The sequence below is a fragment of the Neomonachus schauinslandi genome, chromosome 8 (genome assembly GCF_002201575.2).
Source record: "Neomonachus schauinslandi chromosome 8, ASM220157v2, whole genome shotgun sequence".
Lineage (NCBI taxonomy): Eukaryota > Metazoa > Chordata > Mammalia > Carnivora > Phocidae > Neomonachus > Neomonachus schauinslandi.
Window position 1 is genome coordinate 43,169,565 of NC_058410.1, and position 21,991 is coordinate 43,191,555.

Below are 21,991 nucleotides of genomic sequence, written 5' to 3' on the forward strand. Positions count from 1 at the left end.
CACTGTGGACTTGGTTATGCCCTTGAGCACCATGCCAAAGATCAAGCTATATAATAGTTGAAAAGTAGTTGAAGCCATCCTTCAATTTTGAAATGACCATTATCCAAATCTTTTGCCACTTCATTATTTAGAGCCTTGTGCTGAAGATATTTTGGAAAAACTCTTAGAAAAACATAGAGGAATGCTTAAGTTTCTCTGTCAAGAATTACTTGATTTAGGAGAAGGGTACCTTGAATTATAATGAATCAGCATCTATATAGGTTACTCAGTAAAAACAAACAAACAAAAACTTGTAAATGGGATTAGCTCGGTAGCAAGGATCACAGCACTGTGCTTCTTGGCTTGTGGAAGTGTACATACATGTAAGCATGTGTAGTGGCATTTTATCTGATGGACTAGGCCAGTGGCTAACGAGGCCCAAAGGCTAGAGACCATGCCAGGAGGGCAGTTTCTTTACAAGAGATGGTTACCAGTAGTCCTGAGAATAGAGTTGAGATGTGAGTCTGGATTTCAAAGAATACCAGCGTGGTGTATCATGGTAGTCATGGGTCGAAGCTGAGCAGAGCCTAGTACCCAAAGATCCAAGTCAGAGAGGAGAAAAAGCAGACGTAGAACCAGAACTGAGGTACTTAGTAGCACTGATAAGACTTACAGACATATGGCTGTGCAAAGGTTAGCCCCTGGTAGACAGGGATTGAAGGCAGTGTGGGTCATGTAGCTGCAGATGCTCAGATGATTCTGGAAGGAATGAACGGTTCGGCCAGGCACAAAGGAACCTGTGGGAATGGAGTTGGAATTGGGGTCCACAGAGTCCAGTACTAGAACAGGCTGGCACTTGCACCCCGAAGCTAACTGAATTTGTTCTGGAATTTTCTCTCTGCCTGACTGACAAAAGTTTGGTCTGCTTCCTTTTATGAGAGCATGTTCTACAGGAGCCAGACAGTGTGATGGAGGACTGAGGCCACTCTAACACCCTCACCTTTGCCCAGCTTGTTTCCTGGGCAAACATGGATAAATATTTGCAGGCCATGCATTTGATCCATTAGATTCCAGGACCTCAGATCTTTGTCAGTAAATTCAAAGGTGAGTAATTAGTTGCTGGAAGGGCATCCTTCTTCTAAGACAGGTCTAAGGAAGCAAGGAGGATGGACAGATTCCTTGTAAATCCGACAGAGAATCCTGGGAGAAGGCAAAATAGTCTCCTAGTTCTGAGGAGCATTTTAAACAAGGATATTTTAAATCAAGTTAAAGAGTCCTAAGCCAAGGACAGTATTTTATATTCAGTACTTGGAAGGTATTTTCTGTCAATGTAGAAGGTCATTCTTCTCTATTTGGAATAACAGTCTCGTTTCCAGAAACGAAGGATGTGGAATTCGAATATTGTTCAAACAATGAGAAGAAAATACATAGTATAAGAGGGTCAGTTTTATATGGAAATTGATAGTTGAAGATCACAAGTATACTGACCTTTTTAAACAAGATTTGGTATAGTTGTAATAAAACATAGGGGGAAAGTTATATTCTTTCACATATAAGTATATATATACATATTTGAGGGAGAGAAGTTTTACATTTGAGAAAAAGAAATTGTAACTCAGCTATGTAACTCTATAAGAGTGGATAACAAACTTTTCAACTAGTGTTATTAGTTTTACTAACTCGAAGCATAGTATTAAGTAAAAATACCTTTCTACATATTTTTTAACCAGAGGCCTTTTCAGATAGCTTAAGCTATGTAATGTAGTTAACAAGAATGGATGCAAGTATTAGAGTAATTCTGTTTTTCCAGCGCTGTGGGTAATTATATTATAGAAGATACTTTAACTAATATTTGAGATTTACATCTAAAAATATAATGTAGTAGTCTACTTTGATAACAATGTTTACTTGAATAATTTATCCCACTCTGAAGAAATATTTTACTTTTTTCAAGCAAGGTAGAGGAAAGAAACTCAAATTCTCCTGTAAAGTTACTGTTTTCTAGGTGAATCCAGGAACCTTGATTACATACCTATTTTGTTAACCATTTATGCCCCTCCCCATAACCCCTGCAACACATCAGTCATTTAAAACTTGGACAGAGGACTCAGCTACCATAATTTCTGTGATAAATCATATGATTTATTTTTATGCAACTGTTTAGAGCAATTTCAGCTACCAAACAATATTTTGAAAATAAATAATGCAAAGAAAGGGGCACCTGGGTGGCTCAGTCGGTTAAGCGTCTGCCTTCGGCTCAGGTCATGATCCCAGGGTCCTGGGATCAAGTCCCACATTGGGCTCTCTGCTCAGCGGGGAGCCTGCTTCTCCCTCTCCCTCTGCCGCCGCTCTGCGTACTTGTGCTCTCTCTCTATCTCTCTCTCTGTCTCTAGCAAATAAATAAATAAAATCTTTAAAAAAATAATGCAAAGAAAAACTTCCTATTTCCCTTAATTGGGGGTATGTATAAGTCCAGTTTTGATCTGATCACTCAAAAACAACCAAAAGATAGGGACTCAAATGTTAAATTCACTGGTGGTTGATAGTCTATGAGTTAAATAACAATAACCTTAGTTGTTTTTTTTTTTCCTTTAATTTCAAGTTTTTATTTAAATTTCAGTTAACATATAGTGTAATATTAGTTTCAGGAGTAGAACTTAGTGATTCATCACTTACATAAAACACCCAGTGCTCATCCCAACAAGTGCCCTCCTTAGTACCCATCACCCATGTAGCTCATCCCTCCCACCCACCTCCCCTCCAGCAACCCTCAGTTTGTTCTCTATAGTTAAGAGTCTGTTTTATGGTGGCACATTTTTTTGACCAAACATTAATTCACATGCATACATGAACACACACACACTCAAGTCCCAAAGTAAAAATTAATTCAGTTATCCAGTTAACATGAGTTGCTGTTCCCAAACTCTGCTCCTTTCCTCAGTTTATCATGGGCTCCATTTTTAGGATATTCTAGGCAAAAAAAAAAGATTTTGGCCATCTTCTCAAAGGTAATAGGCTCATTTCCCCTCCCTCACATTGACGCAGCCCCAGGTTGCTTGGGCAAGGCAAGTGACAGACTCAGTGTCACCTCTCCTTTCCCTGATGATAACGATCCTCCCTTACATGCTCAGCAAAAGAACTGTAGTTTGAACTTAAAGCATAACCGGGGGGCAGGCCATGGTTGTCCGCTCCGTCAGGATGATGCCTCGGCAGTGCTCCTGAGCTTCATTCATTTATGGGAGCAGAATAGCCACTCTCACAGCTCATCTACCCCATCAGGCCTCATTCAAGGCGGAAAGAAGAGGGAAAGCAGAGCTACCAGCAGACGTGGGCAAATGTCTCATTGGCCAGAACTTTGTCACAGAGCCACCTCTAGCTGTGGAGAGGCTAGCAAAGCATACATTTAGCTTTGATATCTCATGTTGCGCAGACAAACAAGAGAAGAAGATTTGGGTGTGGGTTAAATCAACCTTTATTATCTGCAATAGGTAGATTATATATTCATTTTTCCCATTTTTACTATTGTTTTGTGTCATCTTTTTGAATAGTAAAATAATTTGACTTCTGCTGATAAACTTGGTATCTTTTTTTTTTCCTTCTTCTTAAATTTATGAAGGTATTTGCCTGATTTTTAAGCTGTAAAATAGCTGAAGAAAATTGGAAGTCATTGGTACCCAAAGCTAATACTAAGTAATGCAGTCTACTTTAACAGGTCACTGAATTTGCCATATATTTAATGCTGGACACTTGCCATCCAGCAACAGAATGAATGATGAATGATTACTATCTTCTTCTAACATTTGAAAAAAAAAATCAGGCCTTATCAGATTTTAAAGCTCTAACAGAATGGTTAGAGTAATGCAGTTTCAAGCCCAGGAAATACTTGCCATCACTTACAAAACAAATCAAATGATCTTCAGTCCATAGAGAATCTTAGTTTATAGGGTGGTTAATGATACAAGCATATTAGATGTTAATGCTTACCTTACAAATCGTATCACATATAGTCCAAGATACTTGTTTTCCATCTTTAGTAATAGCCGTAGTAACGTAGTTAAAGTCTAAATGAATCTGTAGTAGAAAGAGCATTGAAAAACGATCAATATCTCTGTACTTTTTTTTAATGCAGGTGTTTAGTGAGAAATCTGATCCTGCCAATTTAGGGGCAATTTATAGTGTGCTATTGACATTTAAACTCATATTGAGTAATATGTCTTTTTTTCAGTAGCCACAAAACAAAATTTTTAGGGTGTTCCATTGGTGATAAAATGTCATCTGTTGTGAACCAAGAATAAAATTGTGCGCTAACACTGTAGGATGTCCAAATAGAGATGAATTAACGTCTTTCAAGGGAAGGAACTTTTAGGTTAAAATTAATGTAAAGCAAAATTCTTTCTCAATGTATGTAAAATAACTTTATCCTACAGGGCACTAGAAGCAAGAGATTGTCTCATTTTCATTTCAGTTCCTTACTCTACCAATATAATGTTTCTCCTCTATATCCGGAAGGTTTTCAAAAAAAGAAAAATTAAAAGGTGGTTTTGCATGTCATGTTTCTGAAAGTCTCACTATTAAAAAGTTTAATTTACTTAGAATGATTTAATAGGTAATAGAAAACATATAAAGATGTGTATCAGTAACACATGAGTTAATAGTTTTTCGGAAGCTTATTTGAAAGGCAAATTCCCCAGATTGCAGGGGTCATATGTTTACTTCAGGACAGCGTACATGACAGTATGTCATATGCTTTGGAGTCAGCCTGAATTCAGAGCCAACCTCCACCACTTGCTAGAGGTCTGACCCTGAGAAAATGGCATAACCTCTTGATTTCTTCATCTGTGCAGTGGGAATCTCAGTGGGGAGACTACCTTCCTTGCAGGGTTGTTGTGAGGGACTGAGAGAGTATGTAAATGCTTTACGTATTTCCTGACACATAAATGTTCCATACATGCTGGCTCTATTATTAAGGATGATAAAGTACCTTATGTGATACACCAATTATGGATTATAAATCTTGTAGAATTACTCGTTGCTACTCCAAGATTGTACTCAGGAACCAGCACTTCTGGTATTTAAAATACATAAATATTGCTTTTCACAAGTAATTTTTAAAATACCACCTTTTAATACAACATTTTTATTATTGCTATGCCCAGTTAATGTCTAAAACTGTTACTTCCAGTATACAGAAGGATTACTTTCAGAATCATATAAAATCATGGATTCTAGAATGTAATGGGCATCCAACTATTCATTAATAATGAACAATTTTAAGGGTAATCATTTCAGAAGGTTTACAAATTATTCTCCTATACTGTGTGACATTTATAACTAATACATTTATAACTAATACATTCTACCTTCAAATAATACTAACTTACAAAATTACAATTTATAATCCTTTAACTGGTTTTAATTTGAAAAGAAAACAATTGTGTCCTGCCACTTCTTTTTTATTAGCAACTTTATTCATAATTGCCAAAACTTGGAAGCAATCAAGATATCCTTCAGAAGGTGAATGGATACGTAAACTGTGGTACATCCAGACAATGGAATATTATTCAGTCTAAAATGAAATGAGTTATGAAGCCATGCAAATTCAGATACAGAGGAACCTCAGATGCATAGTTACTAAGTAAAAAAAAGCCAATATGAAAAGGCTGTATACTACATAATTCCAACTATATGAAATCCTGGACAAGGCAAAACTGGGGAGACAGTAAAAAAGATCATTGGTTTCAGGAGTGGGGGGGGTAGGTAGGGATGAATAACTGGAGCACAGAGGATTTATACAGTAGTGAGTCTATTCTGTATAATACTATAGTGGTGGATACAAGTCATTATACATTTTTCAAAATCCATGGAATGTGCAAGAACAACAGTGAACCCTAATGTAAACTGTGGACCTGGGTGATTATGATGTGTCATGTAGCTTCATTGATATAACAAATACATCATGCTGCCACATGATACTGATAGTGGAGGTGGTTGTATGGTGTTTGGGCAGCGGGTATATGGGAAATCTCTACTTTCTGTTCAGTCTCACTGTGAACCTAAAACTGCACTAAAAAATAAAGCCTATTTAAAGAATACATGAGAAAGGAAAAAAAAGAAAAGGGAACACTTATGCCCTGTAACCCTCTTGCTAACTGAAGAAGAACAGGGTTTGACTATCTAAGGCTAGTTTGTTTACCTCCAAAAAAAAAAAAAAAAAAAAAAGATAAAATAATACAATTAAATAAATACCTGATTTTTGCCCATTTTTATATAAATCTCAAGCTAATCTTTTGCATTAATTATGTTCTAACTCATAGTATTTGTAAAGTTTAAAAAAAGAATATTAAAAAACAAAAAGTTATCTGTCTTTAGGAACTTGACAAATCTGTAAGCAAGTCCCTTAAAGAGAGCATGTTTCAGTTCTAAAACATCATTGTGTGACTAGTGCAAAAAAGATAAATGTAGTGAAAATTTGAAGCCGTAGAATGACATGCATGAGTTAAAAGAATGTGTGGACTTGCTTTTTTAATTAGAAATATTAAAACTTAAATCTTTTGAGATGAGACCCTCCATGAGACTAGTATTTGTTTTCTATGGAAAAATATTTTAGATCTCCTTCTTAGAACAAAGAGAGCTTCGTGATATCCCAACAAGGGACACCAGTTTGTCTTGATTGCTCGCCGCGATCTGTAGCTGCTGATGCTTCCCAGTTTGGAAAAGCCTGGGGACCAGGCAGGGAAGATTAGCTGGCATCGGGCCAGCACAGGAACACTTGCTGGCCTCCCAGTGACCCCAGATGTCTCAGCAGCGGTAATCTAATGAATGCAGTTTTAGGTCAATTAAAAACCATCAAACAGACTCAAAACCCTGAGGTTGAACCTTTGAACTCGAGGGACACCTCTGTATAAAGAGGCCGTAGTCCTTACCCACCAGACCAATATATTGGGTGTGGAAGTAAATGCCAGTGATAGACCCTCAGCTGATGCAGAGCTTGTGGATGTACAAAACGTTCTCAGTAATAGTGCTTCTTCCCAAGAAAGGTGTGTACTAGATACTCGCAGATCGACAAACCTTTTTCTAACCTCTTTTGATATGCTAACTTACTATCCCATAGAAATTTTAGAGATATGTATTAAACATTTTAGTCAAGTTTGGACATTGTTCTTTTGGTTTGGAGGTTTTTGTTTGTTTTGGTTTGTTTTGTTGCTGTTGTTGTTTGCCCTGTACCCTCCTCCACTTAGTAACAGCACAGAAGTTTTATAAAGTAATGTCAGAATTTGGTCACAAAGAAAGAGAACCATTAAATAGCATATGATCCAGTTCCCTGGTCTAGAAAAACTGGCTCTTTCTTAGGGAATAAGATACTTCTTAGAAACGGGACAATCTGTCCTCACAAGTAGCGATTAACTAGAATTCTCATGTTTTAAAATGGCTTTATCAAGCATTCTGACTCTTTTTATGAAGAGATTGCTACTGCCTAACCACTCTTTCAGCTCACTGGGGAATTAATGCTCAGTGGCCCATTGGGGTTCATACAACAGCATTAAATAATCACTCCTCCTTTATGTATCTCCTGCTGTCTTAGAAAAAAAAGGTATACTAAAATTGGCTGTGGGAGAATTCAGGACATCTGACTCTGAAGAAAATACGCACACGTACATACCCACTCAGTGGTTAAGAGGCAGCTTCAAGTACCTGGTGACAAACAAATTGCTCACACAGAGACAAGAAAGAAGAGTAGTGGTGAAAATGAAGGAGAAACTGGCCAAGGGAAACCCAAGTGCTAGTGATAGAGCTCAGGAACTGGCGCAGCTGAAGAGAACAGGTGTAGGTGCAGTCAGCTGCTTGGTGTGAAGGAGAGGGATCCGCGGTTCTCCACAAATCCAGTGACGGAGCGGGGCGTCCATCTTCTCTGCGCAGGTAGTCTCCAGGGCCAGGAGGAGAGCTGGGGACAGAAGGCACGCTGAAGTGGAGGGGAGGGAAGGACATGAAAGATGCAAGGCAGACAGGGAGAGGCAGTGCTGCAAGCTTCTTTCCTTGAGCTGGCTCACAAGCTTGGTTTGGGGAATGCCATTTGGTGCCAGGTCTGGCCATCTCCTTGGACCCCAGAGAGGGCTGCCCTGTATATGCGGAGCAGCGGGAAGGCTTGGAGGCTGGGCTTGACAGTCTTAAGGTTGACAGGAAGCGGGGGCACCTGGGTGGCTCAGTTGGTTAAGCATCCGACTCTTGGTTTCAGCTCAGGTCATGATCTCAGGGTTGTGAGATGAAGTCCCACATCTGGCTCGAAGGAGTCTGCTTGAGATTCTCTCCCTCCCTCTCCCCGTGCCCCTTCCCACACATATGTGTGCTCTCTCTAAATAAATAAAATCTTAAAAAAAAAAAACAAAAAAAAGTTGACAAGCAGCAAAAAAGACGGGGGGGGGCTCTCTTAAATGGTATAGTGACAAGAATCAGAACCAGTAAGTTCACAGCCTTGCTCTTCCTCTGCACCTGTGCTTGGCCTCAGCTTTCTCATCTGTAAAATGGGGTAATAATACCTCACAGGGACATTGTGAAGAGTGTGTGGTAAATTGTTATCAAGTTCCCCTTATGGTGCCCTGTGATAGATGATTGGCAGGTTTCAGCCACTTCTTCCTTTTCGACTCCTGCAGTTCGATTTATAAAACAGAGCATTTAAAATTCTCAATGCTTTCTAAAATGTGAAATCCAACAGAAGAGAATTGCTGAGATGTGTATGCATTATGCTTTATACATCTCGGGTCTCAAGGACCTTGCTAACTCCAGTCATTCTTGGCGAAGAGACAGCACCGACAGTCGGGCCAGCACAGTCCTAGAGCAGGTGGCGAGGGCAGCCTTTGCCACAGGTGGGCCAGGGGCTGCCTGCTGAGTGCACATGGGTAAGCACTACACCCACAGACCGAAACACAGTGCGGTCAGATCTAGACATGTGCCTATAAACCAGAGACGGCACTGCAAACTGCTCGTCTGTGGGCTGATCTGTGGCTCACAGATACTTTTTTTCCTTAGCTAGCAAACTATTTTTTTTTTCTCTAGACCTCTCAAAACCTGGCTCAAACTCTTAAAAGCAAGCTTAGTATTTTTTATCAGTTGCTTTAGTCAGGGCCTTCACTCCTGTTTTACCACCTGCCCTATCATTTCCAGTTGCTCTGGACCTGGCCATTCTGTTTCTGTCTGGCCCTTGAGTTTTTAGTCCCTCTTTCAGGCCCAAGGTAGAGCAGGGCACAAGCCAGGAGCTGGTCCTGGACATGGAAGCAGGTATTGAATGTGTTCTGTCCTTCTGTCTTAGGGTTGCTGGATGAAATACAGGATTCTGTTAAAATTTGCATGTCAGATAAACATATATATTTTATGTAAGTTTATGTCACATGGAATCTTCTTATTTCCTAAATCTGGCATCCTACTCTATCCTCACTTATAGTTCACATTGTACCACCAATAGGTACTCAATAAGTAGCAATTGGCATTTTAGCATTTGGAAAAAGAATCTTGGAAACAGAACACTTTCGCAGCCTTGGAGAAAGGGACAGAGAACTAATCTATTTCAGCATTTGAAAGAGATAAATTGAGCAAGGCTCATGAATGAATGTTTTAATTTGATATGGGTTAAAATTGGAAACTGTCATGGCTGGGACGGTTTTTCTCATGCTGGGCAATGACAGATAGAAGGGTACTAGACTCAGGCCTTGCTCAGTGAGGAACTGCATCAAGAAGAGCATCATTCCCAGGACTGTCTTCACTGCATCTTGATGCCTATTAGAGGATGCTAAATGCTGTAATTGTGGTACACTCCAGGCCTGCAGTCTCTGTAAATACTGTTATACCCAGCTCTGCATCCTGTCATCTCTGGGTGACATTGGCCTCTTTCCTTTTCTATCCTGTTAATTCACTTCTTGAATTGCCTTGCCTACTCTGAGGGTAGCTAAGTGTCCTCTTTTTTTCAAGCTATTCTCCCTTATCTCTGCTTAATTCTTGTGGCCTAGGAGGGCAGTGAGGAGGTAGCGTGGATGGAGGCCCGCAGTGTTCATTGGACCTCTTCTACCAGCCAGGTGCATTATCTGATTTGATCTCTTGACCATGCTGTGAGGAAGGTGATGTTACTCTTTTCTTAAATATATACTTCATTTTTTTAGAGCAGTTTTAGGTTCATAGCAAAACAGAATGGAAAATATAGAGTGTTCCCATTTATCCCTGCCCCAACACACCCCACTATTAACATCAGGCGCCACAGTGGTACCTTTGTTACAATTGATTATTATTTTTTAAAGATGAGAAAACTAAGGGTTTATGAAATCAGACTCTTAGGTGGCCGGGCTCTGTCTTTCCCAGGGGCAGCCTGCTTGCTTTGCTCCCTCTGACAGCTGGCCTCAGCATCAGATCTCTCCCTGGCCTGATGCTCCTTCCAGTTAGTTCTCTCAGCCTTCATTCCCGCAGGGAAATGTAAGCAGTGGTGCCGCTTCAGATGAGAAGAAGGCGTGGCTAGATTGTTGTCTTGTGTTCACACATCTAGAAATTCTTTTCTGGTGGATAACTGAGGTTTTAGAGAAGCCGTGACTTGATTCCCCGAAATGACTTTGTATTTTTCTTTTCTGCCACTTCCCAGTCCTTCAAAGGCTAAAAGAAGGAAAATTGATACAGTGATCCTAAAAATGTTTGGTGTTGAGATTTTATCTGAAAGTTCCAGAAGGTACTTTCATGGAACAATCAAATCATTTCGGGCACAGTTGGATAGAATCTACTGTCAGGCTTTTAAGATCCGTGTTTTTCAAAGCATCAACTGTTAAGTATAATGTTAAGAATGAAGGCTATCCATTTCTGCTTTAACAATCAGTGAGGTGGGTTGACCTCACACCCTAGACCTCGCCTGAACCAGGCACAGCCCCTCATGTCCTCTAGAACAGGGGAATGTGAGTGTCACTGGCCTACAGTTTCTTCCCTTTAGTGCCAAATGGCAAGCTGTTACATAAATGAGCCAGAGGTGGCCTCTGTCTTTTGGCCCTTGAGTTGCTCATGTATGTAGGCTGAAATATTGTTAGCTCAATAGCCCACTCATCCTAAATTCACATTTTTACACATCCAATTACGAAAGAAAGAAAGAAGCACAAGCAGAGTGTTAGCCATTTACAGCCTGCCTGCTTTACATACTCTGTGAAACCTTACCCAGCATCTGTTGACCATTGATAAGATAGGGCCTTGTGGTTTTAATACCTCAGGCTGCTACTCCCTCTGGAGTTCTCTGACCCAGAGACTCCCTCTCATGCTTCTGAGCGAAGTCACTTAGCATGTAAGCTCCCTCTCTCCTGGGAGTTCCCTTGCTCTCCTTTCTTTCTGGAGGCTGGCTTCTTTTCCTTAAGCCTCTGGACAGTCTTTCCTTTTTTTTTTTTTTTTTAAAGATTTTATATATTTATTTGTTTTAGAGAGAGAGTGTGCATGTGCGAGTGGGGGGTGGGGAGGGCAAAGGGAGAGGAAGAGGCAGAGAATCTCAAGCAGACTCTGCACTGAGCATGGAGCCCTACACTGGGCTTGATCCCACAGCCCTGAGATCATGACCTGAGCCGAAACCAAGAGTCGGCCACTCAGCTGACTGAGCCACCCAGGTGCCCCTGGACAGTCTTGCTGTGAAGGACTTCCACTTTTCATGCAGCCCTGTCCAGGCACCAGCCAATAAAGCTTGTGCATTACTGCCTCTTGTGGGCATATCTATGCCCTAGATCAGCCCCCAAATCCCTCCAGCAAACCCTCTATACAAGCATACCCAACACAACTAAGATTTTGAGAAAGCCAGTATATGAATCTTCAGAATTAAAGTTGACCCATATTGCCTTACATCATTCTTTCTTCTTCCTCCTTTTGGGTACCAAATAGTTGTATATATTTTTAAATGTAGAGATTTAGAGTTTGTGTGCTAAATAAGTTTGCCTGGTTTTATGTATATTTGCCCCTCCTATTTATATATGTTATTAGGAAAATGTATGAAGCTTGTTCAGATTACAGTGATCAGAGACATGCTTAGATTTTTAATAAAAATAAGCATAGTGCCTATAATCTATCATGCACTTACTTTGTCAGGCAATGTATTAGGCTCTTTACATGCATTATTTTACTTAATCATCATAGTAACTAATGAGGCTAGTTCTTTTATTTATTTATATTTTATGGGTGTGGCAAGTGGGTTCAGAGAGATTCCTTGCCTCTCTTAGAGTCACATTAATGATGGCGGAACTGGGATATGAACCCAGTTTGTCAGATGCCTGCACCTGTGACCTGCTCTTTCACAAATTCCTCTTCAATAAGTGACATTGTCTATAAGGACACATGGGGAAGTAAGTAAACAATCTCAGCAGGCAGAGCCACACCTCACGGAGTAGAAGAGAATTCATCAACATTCAGAATTCAGCAGCATTGTTTGTAGTGCTCCAGAAGCTCTACAGACCTAACCTAACTCCCCCGGGACACCACGTCTGCTTCCCAGCCTCCTCTTGCTTTTCTCTGGTTTCATCTGCCTCATAACTCCTTTTTTATGGCCTTTTCCCTTTACGTATTTGCACTTCTCTGCTTCTCCCTCACTCTGGCCTCTGGATTCTCTGTGAATATCTGTTATACTTCCATAGGTAGAGGGTTGGGTTGGTCCATCCATTAGAGAGAGCTTCAGATCCAGGCACCTCATCTCCAGGGCTCATGGCAGCCCTTAGTTGTCTGCCTTTGGGTCGGGCATCAGGCCCTAGATCAGTCAGCTGGGGCCAGGGACTTACTCTGATCATGCTGTACAAATGATGGAAATTTGTGTAAGGCCACACAGGAGGGGGCTATGAGTGGGACTTGAGCTTTCACTGGCCCTTTAAAAAAGCCTGCAAGCTCAAGTCTTCATAAGATCTGTCTGGCAAAAACAGTGTGATTCTCAAAAAGATTTTTAATGTATTTATTGTGACTAACCTAAGATCATGTGACTAAAGCATCAGCAAATAAAAATATTTGGAAGGGTATTTCCTAGCAATAAAAATGTAAGTTATGGAATCTATGCATACCTGGGAAAATTCAAGCATTTTTTTTGGTTGTGGCTTCTCGTGCCCTTGAATATGTCATAAAATAAAATTGAAAATAAATCATTAGGTACAACAGTAGAGTTGGGTACAACATTAGTTTTCTTATTCTGCTATATTTATAAACATTTATGGGTATGTAAGAAGAGACAATGTTAAGCTTCCATGCATTATCAATTAGATTATAAGCATGATAGACTCATGTACACTTTCCTTTTAATCCTTTAGCATCTTATTATTCATAGTGTAGCAGACACTCAATAAATGACATTGTTTAATTACTTAGCCCTGATGCCAATTGAGAAGAAATCACTAGTGGGAGAATCTTTGATAAGCATAGAGTCAAGGAGAAAAATGCTATTTTTTGGATATTTCATGTCTTAATTCAAGTTTCTCTGGGTCAAGATAATGGATTAGTATTTTGGAATTTTGTATCATTCTCTTCTGTTTCCATTCACACCATCTGTTAGCTATACCCCTCACTAATGCAACTATAAGCATTCAGGAAAATATAAATCTTTCTAATGTTTCAAGGTTTTTTTTTTTCATGAGGGTTTCACTACTGTGTTTGAAGTCCTAATCAGCCTCTAGTTTAGGGCTATTTTAATCCTTCTATTTGGGATGTCAGGCTGTACAGCTCTAATTAAATTGATGAAAGACTACAAAACAAAATTAAGGAGCATGTGAAGATGAAGATTAATCCTATCCATGGACTTCTTTTTTAGTAGTTGAATTTTGGAATTGACCTTCTTGTCCTATCAGCTCATAAGCACACTGAGTCTAGAGAGATTAAATGCCTTCATCCCCATGGTCCCTCAGCTGGCTAGTGGCTTAATACTGTAAAATTAGAAGCCAGTAGCATTTCGATGTTTTCAGATATTTGTATAAGTCATAAATCTTAGTTACAAAGCCGACTTTATATATGACTTGTGAGTTCATTCTCTCTGTTATTCTAAACACACACACACACACACACACACACACACACACACACCCCGTGTCTTCTGTTTGGCTTTAACTTGGTAAATCATTTCCAGAGGTCATCAGCCACTGGAATCAGTTAACAACATGGCCATTCCTTCTCATTTCACAAGGTCCTGGAGAAACCACTCTTTATGCTCCAGTCAAGGTATTTTGACCACATGGTTTTCTTTTTCTTTTTCTTTTCGCTCTCTAACCCTAGAAATCCCATGGGATGAGGAACCCATTTTGAGAAATGTGTCACAGCAACTTTTGAAATGTAGGAAACCAAGCAATTAGTGTCAGATTTTCCCTTGGGGAAAAAAGATGAGAAAGGTTAATATATACTACAGAGGTAACTCAAGGAGGTTCTGTACTAGTGGTACATTGTATAGATGATAATTTTTGATAAAGCAGCATTCTTCTATGGGAATGGTTTATGCCATCTTTGAGTCATTAATAGTATATGACACTGGTTTCTACTCAGACTTAGACCTGAAACAAATCATCATAAAGTTTTGTTGTGGTGGTTTATCTTGGGTCAGGTATATTTCAAAAGTTTTTGACTTTATAAAGTGTCTTTGGAAATTTACAGGAATGAAGTTTACCAAATGTAGTACATTTAATAGGAAAACCAAATCAAACTCAGATGTAATCTCAAGGTGTTTTTGTGGATTTCATATCCCTAGTCTTTTCAGAGGCTCATTGGTTTCTTTTTCTGTGATGTGAATTTAACTGGTTTCAGTATAGGTTTAAATTCAATACACATGTGATTACCCACCATGTGGGAAGCAGTACAGTAGGTGCAATCACAGGCTATGTTCATGTATTCCTTACACACACCCCATGAGAAATTATGATCCCATTTTTTTTTCATATAAAGTCTCATAAAAACTATGACTTATCCATGTTTATGGGACTAATCAGTGGCATAATAGGGATTATAAATCAGGTTATTTTATCCTTAAATCTATTATACTTTCCAATAAAATTATAAGGAAAAAATCTTGAAAATGCTACCTTGTCCACATTCTATTGACTGGTGGAAGACCAACAGTCTGATTCATCAAAGAAAGATTCTGATGCTGACTCATTAAAGGAAGATGATGCAATGTGTTGGTTAATGCCATGACTTTGGAGTCAGGCCAACACAGGGATGAACCCTGGCTCTTCAGCTGTGAAGAAATAACATCACCTTGAATAAAGTACTTTGGGTTTTAACTTCCAAGCCACAGTTTCTTTATGTACCAAATAATAGTAATACAACATTTCAGAGTTGTAATTATAACTGAGTACAATACTGAATGTACCCAGCAAATTGTACAGATTTTTGGTGATTATTATTCATAGTAATGGTAGTGAGATAGGAAGATAATATACAAATTGGCTAAAGAAAGACATTTATTATTGTGTTCAGGGACATATGAAGACTTATTAATAAAATTATATTGATCTCACTGAAGATTTTTAGTGATAAACAGCCCTCATGTGGTATTTGTAACTTTAGGTGATGCTTTTTAAGATATTTTAAAATTTGGAGCCAGAGGAGAACCTTGTCAGATTATGTCCACGTTTTGATTACTGTTGCTAATGGATTGGGAATAGTGGCATGAATAAATTCTAGACACATAAAGAGTCCCTTGCCCTCTTTAAAAAAATTTATACAAAAATAATTATATTCTTTGAGTCATAAAAAAATTCTACAGCTGTTATACAGTGGTTATGCAACTATTTTGACAGGCTTTTAGAACAATTTCTCCCCTTGAAAATTGTTCACTTTCTACTAGAGTTAATGTTTAGCACAATAAGTCAGAACTTTATCTGTAAGCCAGGAGAAATTAATTTGGTTTTCATTATATGTAGATAAATTAATTTTATTAAAGTTAATTTAAAAATAATTTATATAATTTGTGGCAGAGAGGTTTGGCCTTTAAAAACCTTCTCGGGGGCGCCTGGGTGGCTCAGTTGGTTAAGCGACTGCCTTCGGCTCAGGTCATGATCCTGGAGTCCCGGGATCGAGTCCCGCATCGGGCTACCTGCTTGGCAGGGAGTCTGCTTCTCCCTCTGACCCTCCTCCCTCTCATGCTCTCTGTCTCTCATTCTCTCCCTCTCAAATAAATAAATAAAATCTTTAAAAAAAAAAAAAAAAAACCTTCTTGGTACAAGGAGTCTAGATTGGGAGTATACAAAATCAGTCTTCAGTTACACAGGTATACACACATGTATACAATTCAAGATTGATTATATTAAAACAAGCTGAAGTTTCCCTAAATTTAGATATAATCATAGAGTTTCATTTATATCATCTAGACTTCTCCACATAGACTTGGTCAAAATACATCAAAGTGTTTAAAGTGATAACCTTGTATATTTGTCTATATACTATGAGGTTGACAAAATACAAAGAACTTGTGCAAAAACCAGAATCTTAAATATAGACTCTTTGCAGATTTAACTTTTCATGAGAATGGAATAGATAAATGTATGAATGGTTTATCCTTTTACGAAAAGCTAAATTTCTGTTACTGGGAACTGAATTAAAAATGATATGTGCTCTTTTTAAACTACCAAAACTGAAACAGGAAGAAATAGAAAACCTGAACAGACCCATAACCAGCAAAGAAATTGAAGCAGTAATCAAAAATCTCCCAACAAAGGAGAGTCCAGGGTTGAATGGCTTCTCAGGGGAATTCTACCAAACATTTAAAGAAGAACTAATACCTATTCTTCTGAAGCTGTTTCAAAAGATAGAAAGGGAAGGAAAACTTCCAAACTCATTCTATGAGGCCAGCACTACCTTGATCCCAAAAGTAGACAAAGACCCCACCAAAAGGATGCCAAAATTCTCACCAAGAAACTAGCCAATAGGATCCAACAGTACATTAAAAGGATTATTCACCAGGACCAAGTGGGATTTATTCCGGGGATGCAAGGGTGGTTCAACATTCGCAAATCAATCAATGTGATAGATCACATTAATAAAAGAGAAGACAAGAAACATATGATCCTCTCAACTGATACAGAAAAAGCATTTGACAAAGTACAGCATCCTTTCTTGGTTAAAACTCTCCACAGTGTAGGGATAGAGGGAATGTACCTCAATATCATAAAAACCATCTACAAAAAGCCCACAGCGCATATAATTCTCAATGGGGAAAAACTGAGAGCTTTTTCCCTAAGGTCAGGAACATGGCAGGTATTCCACTCTCACCACTGTTGTTCAACATAGTACTAGAAGTCCTAGCCTCAGCAGACAACAAAAAGAAATAAAAGGCATTCAAATTGGCAAAGAGTCAAACTCTCACTCTTCTCGGATGACATGATACTTTATGTGGAAAACCCAAAAGATTCCACCCCAAAATTGCTAGAACTCATACAAGACTTCAGCAGTGTGGCAGGATATAAAATCAATGCACAGAAATCAGTTGCATTTCCATACACTAACAATGAGACAGAAGAAAGAGAAATTAAGGAATCGATTCCATTTGCAATTGCACCAAAAACCATAAGATACCTAGGAATAAACCTAACCACAGAGGTAAAGGATCTGTGTTCTAAAAACTACAGAATACTTATGAAAGAAATCAAGGAAGATACAAAGAAATGGAAAAACACTCCATGCTCATGGATTGGAAGAACAAATATTGTTAAAATGTCTATGCTACCTAGAGCAAATTACACATTCAAAGCAATCCCTATCAAAATACCATCAAAGTTTTTCACAGAGCTGGAACAAATAATCCTAATATTTGTATGGAATCACAGAAGACCCCAAATAGCCAGAAGAATGTTGAAAAAGAAAACCAAAGCTGGTGGCATTACAATGGCAGACTTCAAGCTATATTACAAAGCTGTAATCATCGAGACAGTACGGTACATAAAAACAGACACAGAGATCAGCGGAACAGAATAGAGAACCCAGAAATGAACCCTCAACTCTATGGTCAACTAATCTTTGACAAAGCAGAAAAGAATATCCAATGGAAAAAGGACAGTGTCTTCAATAAATGGTGCTAGGAAAATTGGACAGCCACATGCAGAAGAATGAAACTGGACCATTTCCTTACACCACACACAAAAACAGACTCAAAATGGATGAAAGACCTAAATGTGAGACAGGAGTCCATCAAAATCCTAGAGGATAACACAGGCAGCAACCTCTTTGACCTTGGCCACAGCAACTTCTTGCTAGACACGTCTCCAAAGGCAAGGGAAACAAAAACAGAACTAAACAATTGGGACTTCATCAAGATAAAAAGCTTTTGCATAGCAAAGGAAACAGTCAACAAAACTAAAAGGCAACCTATGGAATGGGAGAAGATATTTGCAAATGACATATCAGATGGAGGACTGGTATCCATGATCTATAAGGAACTTACCAAACTCAACACCCAAAAAACATAATCCAACCAAGAAATGGGCAGAAGATATGAACAGACATTTATTTCTCCAAAGAAGACATCCAAATGGCCAACAGACACATGAAAAAGTGCTCAATATCACTAGCCATCAGGGAAATACAAATCAAAACCACAATGAGATATTACCTCACACCAGTGAGAATGGCTAAAATTAACAAGTCAAGAAATGACAGATGTTGGCGATATAAGAAATAGCACAGAGGATCATAGGGGAAGGGAGGGAAAACTGAATGGGAAGTCATCGGAGAGGAAGAAAAACCATGAGAGACTCTTAACTATAGGAAACAAACAGGATTGCTGGGGGGGGGTGGGGTAACTGGGTGATGGGCATTAAGGAGGGCATGTGATGTGATGAGCACTGGGTGTTATGTGCAACTGATGAATTATTGAACACTACGTCTGAAACTAATGATGTATGTTGGCTAATTGAATTTAAATAAAAAAATAGTATGTGCTCTTTTAAAGACATCTTTTGTAAATATAAAGAGGCAATGTGTATGTGTGTGTGTGTGTGTGTGTGTGCTAGTTTATTCGTACCACTGTCACCTAATTAATAATTGTCCTTTTAACTAAGCAGTGAGTATTAAGGCTTTAACATTTAGGTCTTCAATAGATGATCTATTTTGTAGCAAAAACCTCTCAAATTCAAATTATAATCCTGTTTTCATTTCTTTTCCCAGATGATGAAACATGCTTGGAATAATTATAAACGGTATGCCTGGGGATTAAATGAACTGAAACCTATATCAAAAGAAGGCCATTCGAGCAGTTTGTTTGGTGAGTAGAGTGTGCTTTGGTTTCCTAGTGACAGTAACTTTTCTGCAATTGACAGAACTTGTGGGTGGTGATGTTTGTATGCCCCTCCTGGCCATGTTACTAGGAAACTTGCATACCTGATTGGAGTTACCTGCAACGACTGTGCATAGTATGTCCTTCAGACAGAGCACTCTACATTAGAGTCACTTGAGTCCCTTGAAAAAAATACTAATGCCTGGGAACACTTCCAAAGATTCTCATTTAATGGATATAGGCACAGCATCATGAGTGTTAGCTCCAGGGGTGAGACCCAGCTGAGGAACATTTGGTCAGCCTCATTAACTGCTTCCTGTTGGGTAAAAGTAGTGTCTTTATTGATAAGCGGGCCAAGGCAGCCTGCATGGTGATCTTCACTCTATCTTGGTGACTCTCGACTTTAGCTCTGGATTTCTCCTGTTTGTGCCGTGGAAGAGAAATTGAGAATGGATTAGGTCAGTTATCTGAACTTCCATTTATCGACTTTGGCATACTTTATTGCATTTGGTCCTCACAGCATGCCTTGGTGATTGGTCCTGGGGGTGTTAATGACATTCCCATTGTGGAGGTGAGGAAGCTAGGTAACAGAAATGTTGGGTTCCTTGGGTCACAGAGGTACCCAGTGCCCTTCTTACCGCACTGGATTCTTTTTCAACCAGCACAGTTTTGCCTATAAGTAACAGGATGAAGGGGATAGAGTCATTCTGACACTTCTTAATTCCCCATAGAAAATGTGACTTTTTATACTGTAACTGAAGGTGTTAAACAGTATCAAATCATATAACGAACAACAGTATCAACTGACACTTACTATGTACCAAGTGCCATTTGTGCGACATCTCACTTAACCTCATCATTATACACATTTTATAGATGAGAAAAATGTACCTCAGAAGAGCTTGCCTCATATTGGCCACATATTAACTGAGCTGGGGCCAGAACCCAGGTGTGGCTAAGGTCAGAGTCCACGGTCCTAATCACCACACTATGCTTTTCCATTTATTCAGGATCTTCCATGTGCTTGGCTCTCCTTCCAGCATTGGTGTTAATCAACACAGAACAAGTCTTTGCAGAGTTCCTGGCCTAGTGCAGAAGACCTGTGTGTAAATAGTTGTCAAAGCATTAGATGGTTCAGTAGATATTCATCTTTCAAGTACGGATATTCATATGAAGTAGGAACTCAGGTAGGGAGTAGGGAATTATAAGAACAGTTAGGAGGAACTGGCAGAGTGGAAGAAAGGCTGGTGGGCCTATTACAGTGACACAGTTTAGAGATGAAGAGAGCCCAAACCTGGAGTAGTGGCAGTAGAAGTGATTTGAGATGTTTTTATAAAGTAGTGTTTTCAGTAAGCATGGGCAGTAAGACACAGGAATTGAGGACAAATTCAGAAACTTCATACAGACTCAGAAGCCTTTAGTTTTTCATTATTTACTATAACTTTTTAAAATCTAATTCTGTTTTTGCTTTTATCCTTATGAAAGTTGCTTGTATCGTTAATAATTCAGTTTTGTGTAAATTTGTCATAATCTTTATCAAAGAGATTATTCGGTTCTCTGTTAATATGTTGATGATTTTTTAAATTATTATTAAGCATTGAAACATACTAAGACTCTTAGTATGGAATGTGCAGATGAAGAATACATGACTTCTCCATTCTGAGGAAGTTTGCAGACTAAAAGAGATGCACACAAGTAATTACACTGAAAGGCAGAAAGTGATAAGTGCAAGACCAGTGTAAAATCTTCACGTCAAGGGAGTTCGGAGGAAATGAATCATAGAGTCAAGACGGGCTGGGTGGGTAGGAGGGGAGGTTAGGATCAGTCAGGTTTTCAAAGAGGGGATGAATTCCATTTTTGAATAATGGCTTATTAGAGCTATCATAATTTTAGATCTAATTATAGTTAAAAGTTTTGCACAGGTGCACTTGGATGTGATTACATTAAAATTAATATGTGCATTGCTCCTTTGTTTCAGATCTATTTTTTCTTGCTAGAGAATGCAGTCACAAATGAAATTTCTAAGAGATATTTTCTACAGCTCAGAAGAAACTTTAAAGATTAGTGTATCAATCCATAGCCTGTGATAATTATTAGCTGGGTTTTAATGCAGCTTTTAAATTTTCTTTCAGTGAAAGAATCTTAGACTGTGTTCAGTATTACTGTTTATTAATAAATTCAGTATTATCCTCTTCCTCTCCCTTTCCAAGTATGGTCAATTTGCTTGTATGTCTCTGTCAAATATTTTAATCAATAAATATTTTTCTGATATTTTCAGGTAGTATTAAAGGAGCAACAATAGTAGATGCCCTGGATACACTTTTTATAATGGAAATGAAAGAGGAATTTGAAGAGGCAAAATCATGGGTTGAAGAAAATCTAGATTTTAATGTGGTGAGTTAAACAAAAGCTGCCAATTCAGTTCTTAAATCTCAGCTTAACATGGACAAACTCTGTTGTGGGGCCAATTCCTGTGTTATATGACCGAACAGAAACAAATAATGCAATTTTAAATAGTACCACACTATATTCTTGCCCTCCATTACTACACAAGTACGTCTTTGTTTTTTTTTTTTTTTGGCATAATTAAGAGTAAGGAAAAAGGAATTAAAATTTATCGAGACCTTCCTGTTCAAGTCTCACAACCATCCTATGAGATGGGCATTGTTTTCCTGCCTGCACAGTTTAGAAACCGGAGCTTCAGAGACTTAGCCAGATGACAGCTAGTTGCGTGGTAGGGCTGTGAGTCCGGCACAGATCTGTGTGGTTCCACACAGATCCTGTTTT

At 38.8% G+C, this 21,991-nt stretch overlaps 1 protein-coding gene across 1 annotated transcript in view; it reads left to right on the forward strand.

The window, feature by feature from the left end:
- MAN1A1 (mannosidase alpha class 1A member 1) overlaps positions 1-21,991 on the forward strand; it is a 165,480-nt gene that overhangs the window by 22,478 nt on the left and 121,011 nt on the right. Inside the window, exons 2-3 of the mRNA XM_021693679.1 lie at positions 19,096-19,192; positions 21,483-21,598. Of these exons, the coding sequence (XP_021549354.1) occupies positions 19,096-19,192; positions 21,483-21,598 (213 nt within the window). The remainder of the gene's footprint in view (positions 1-19,095; positions 19,193-21,482; positions 21,599-21,991) is intronic.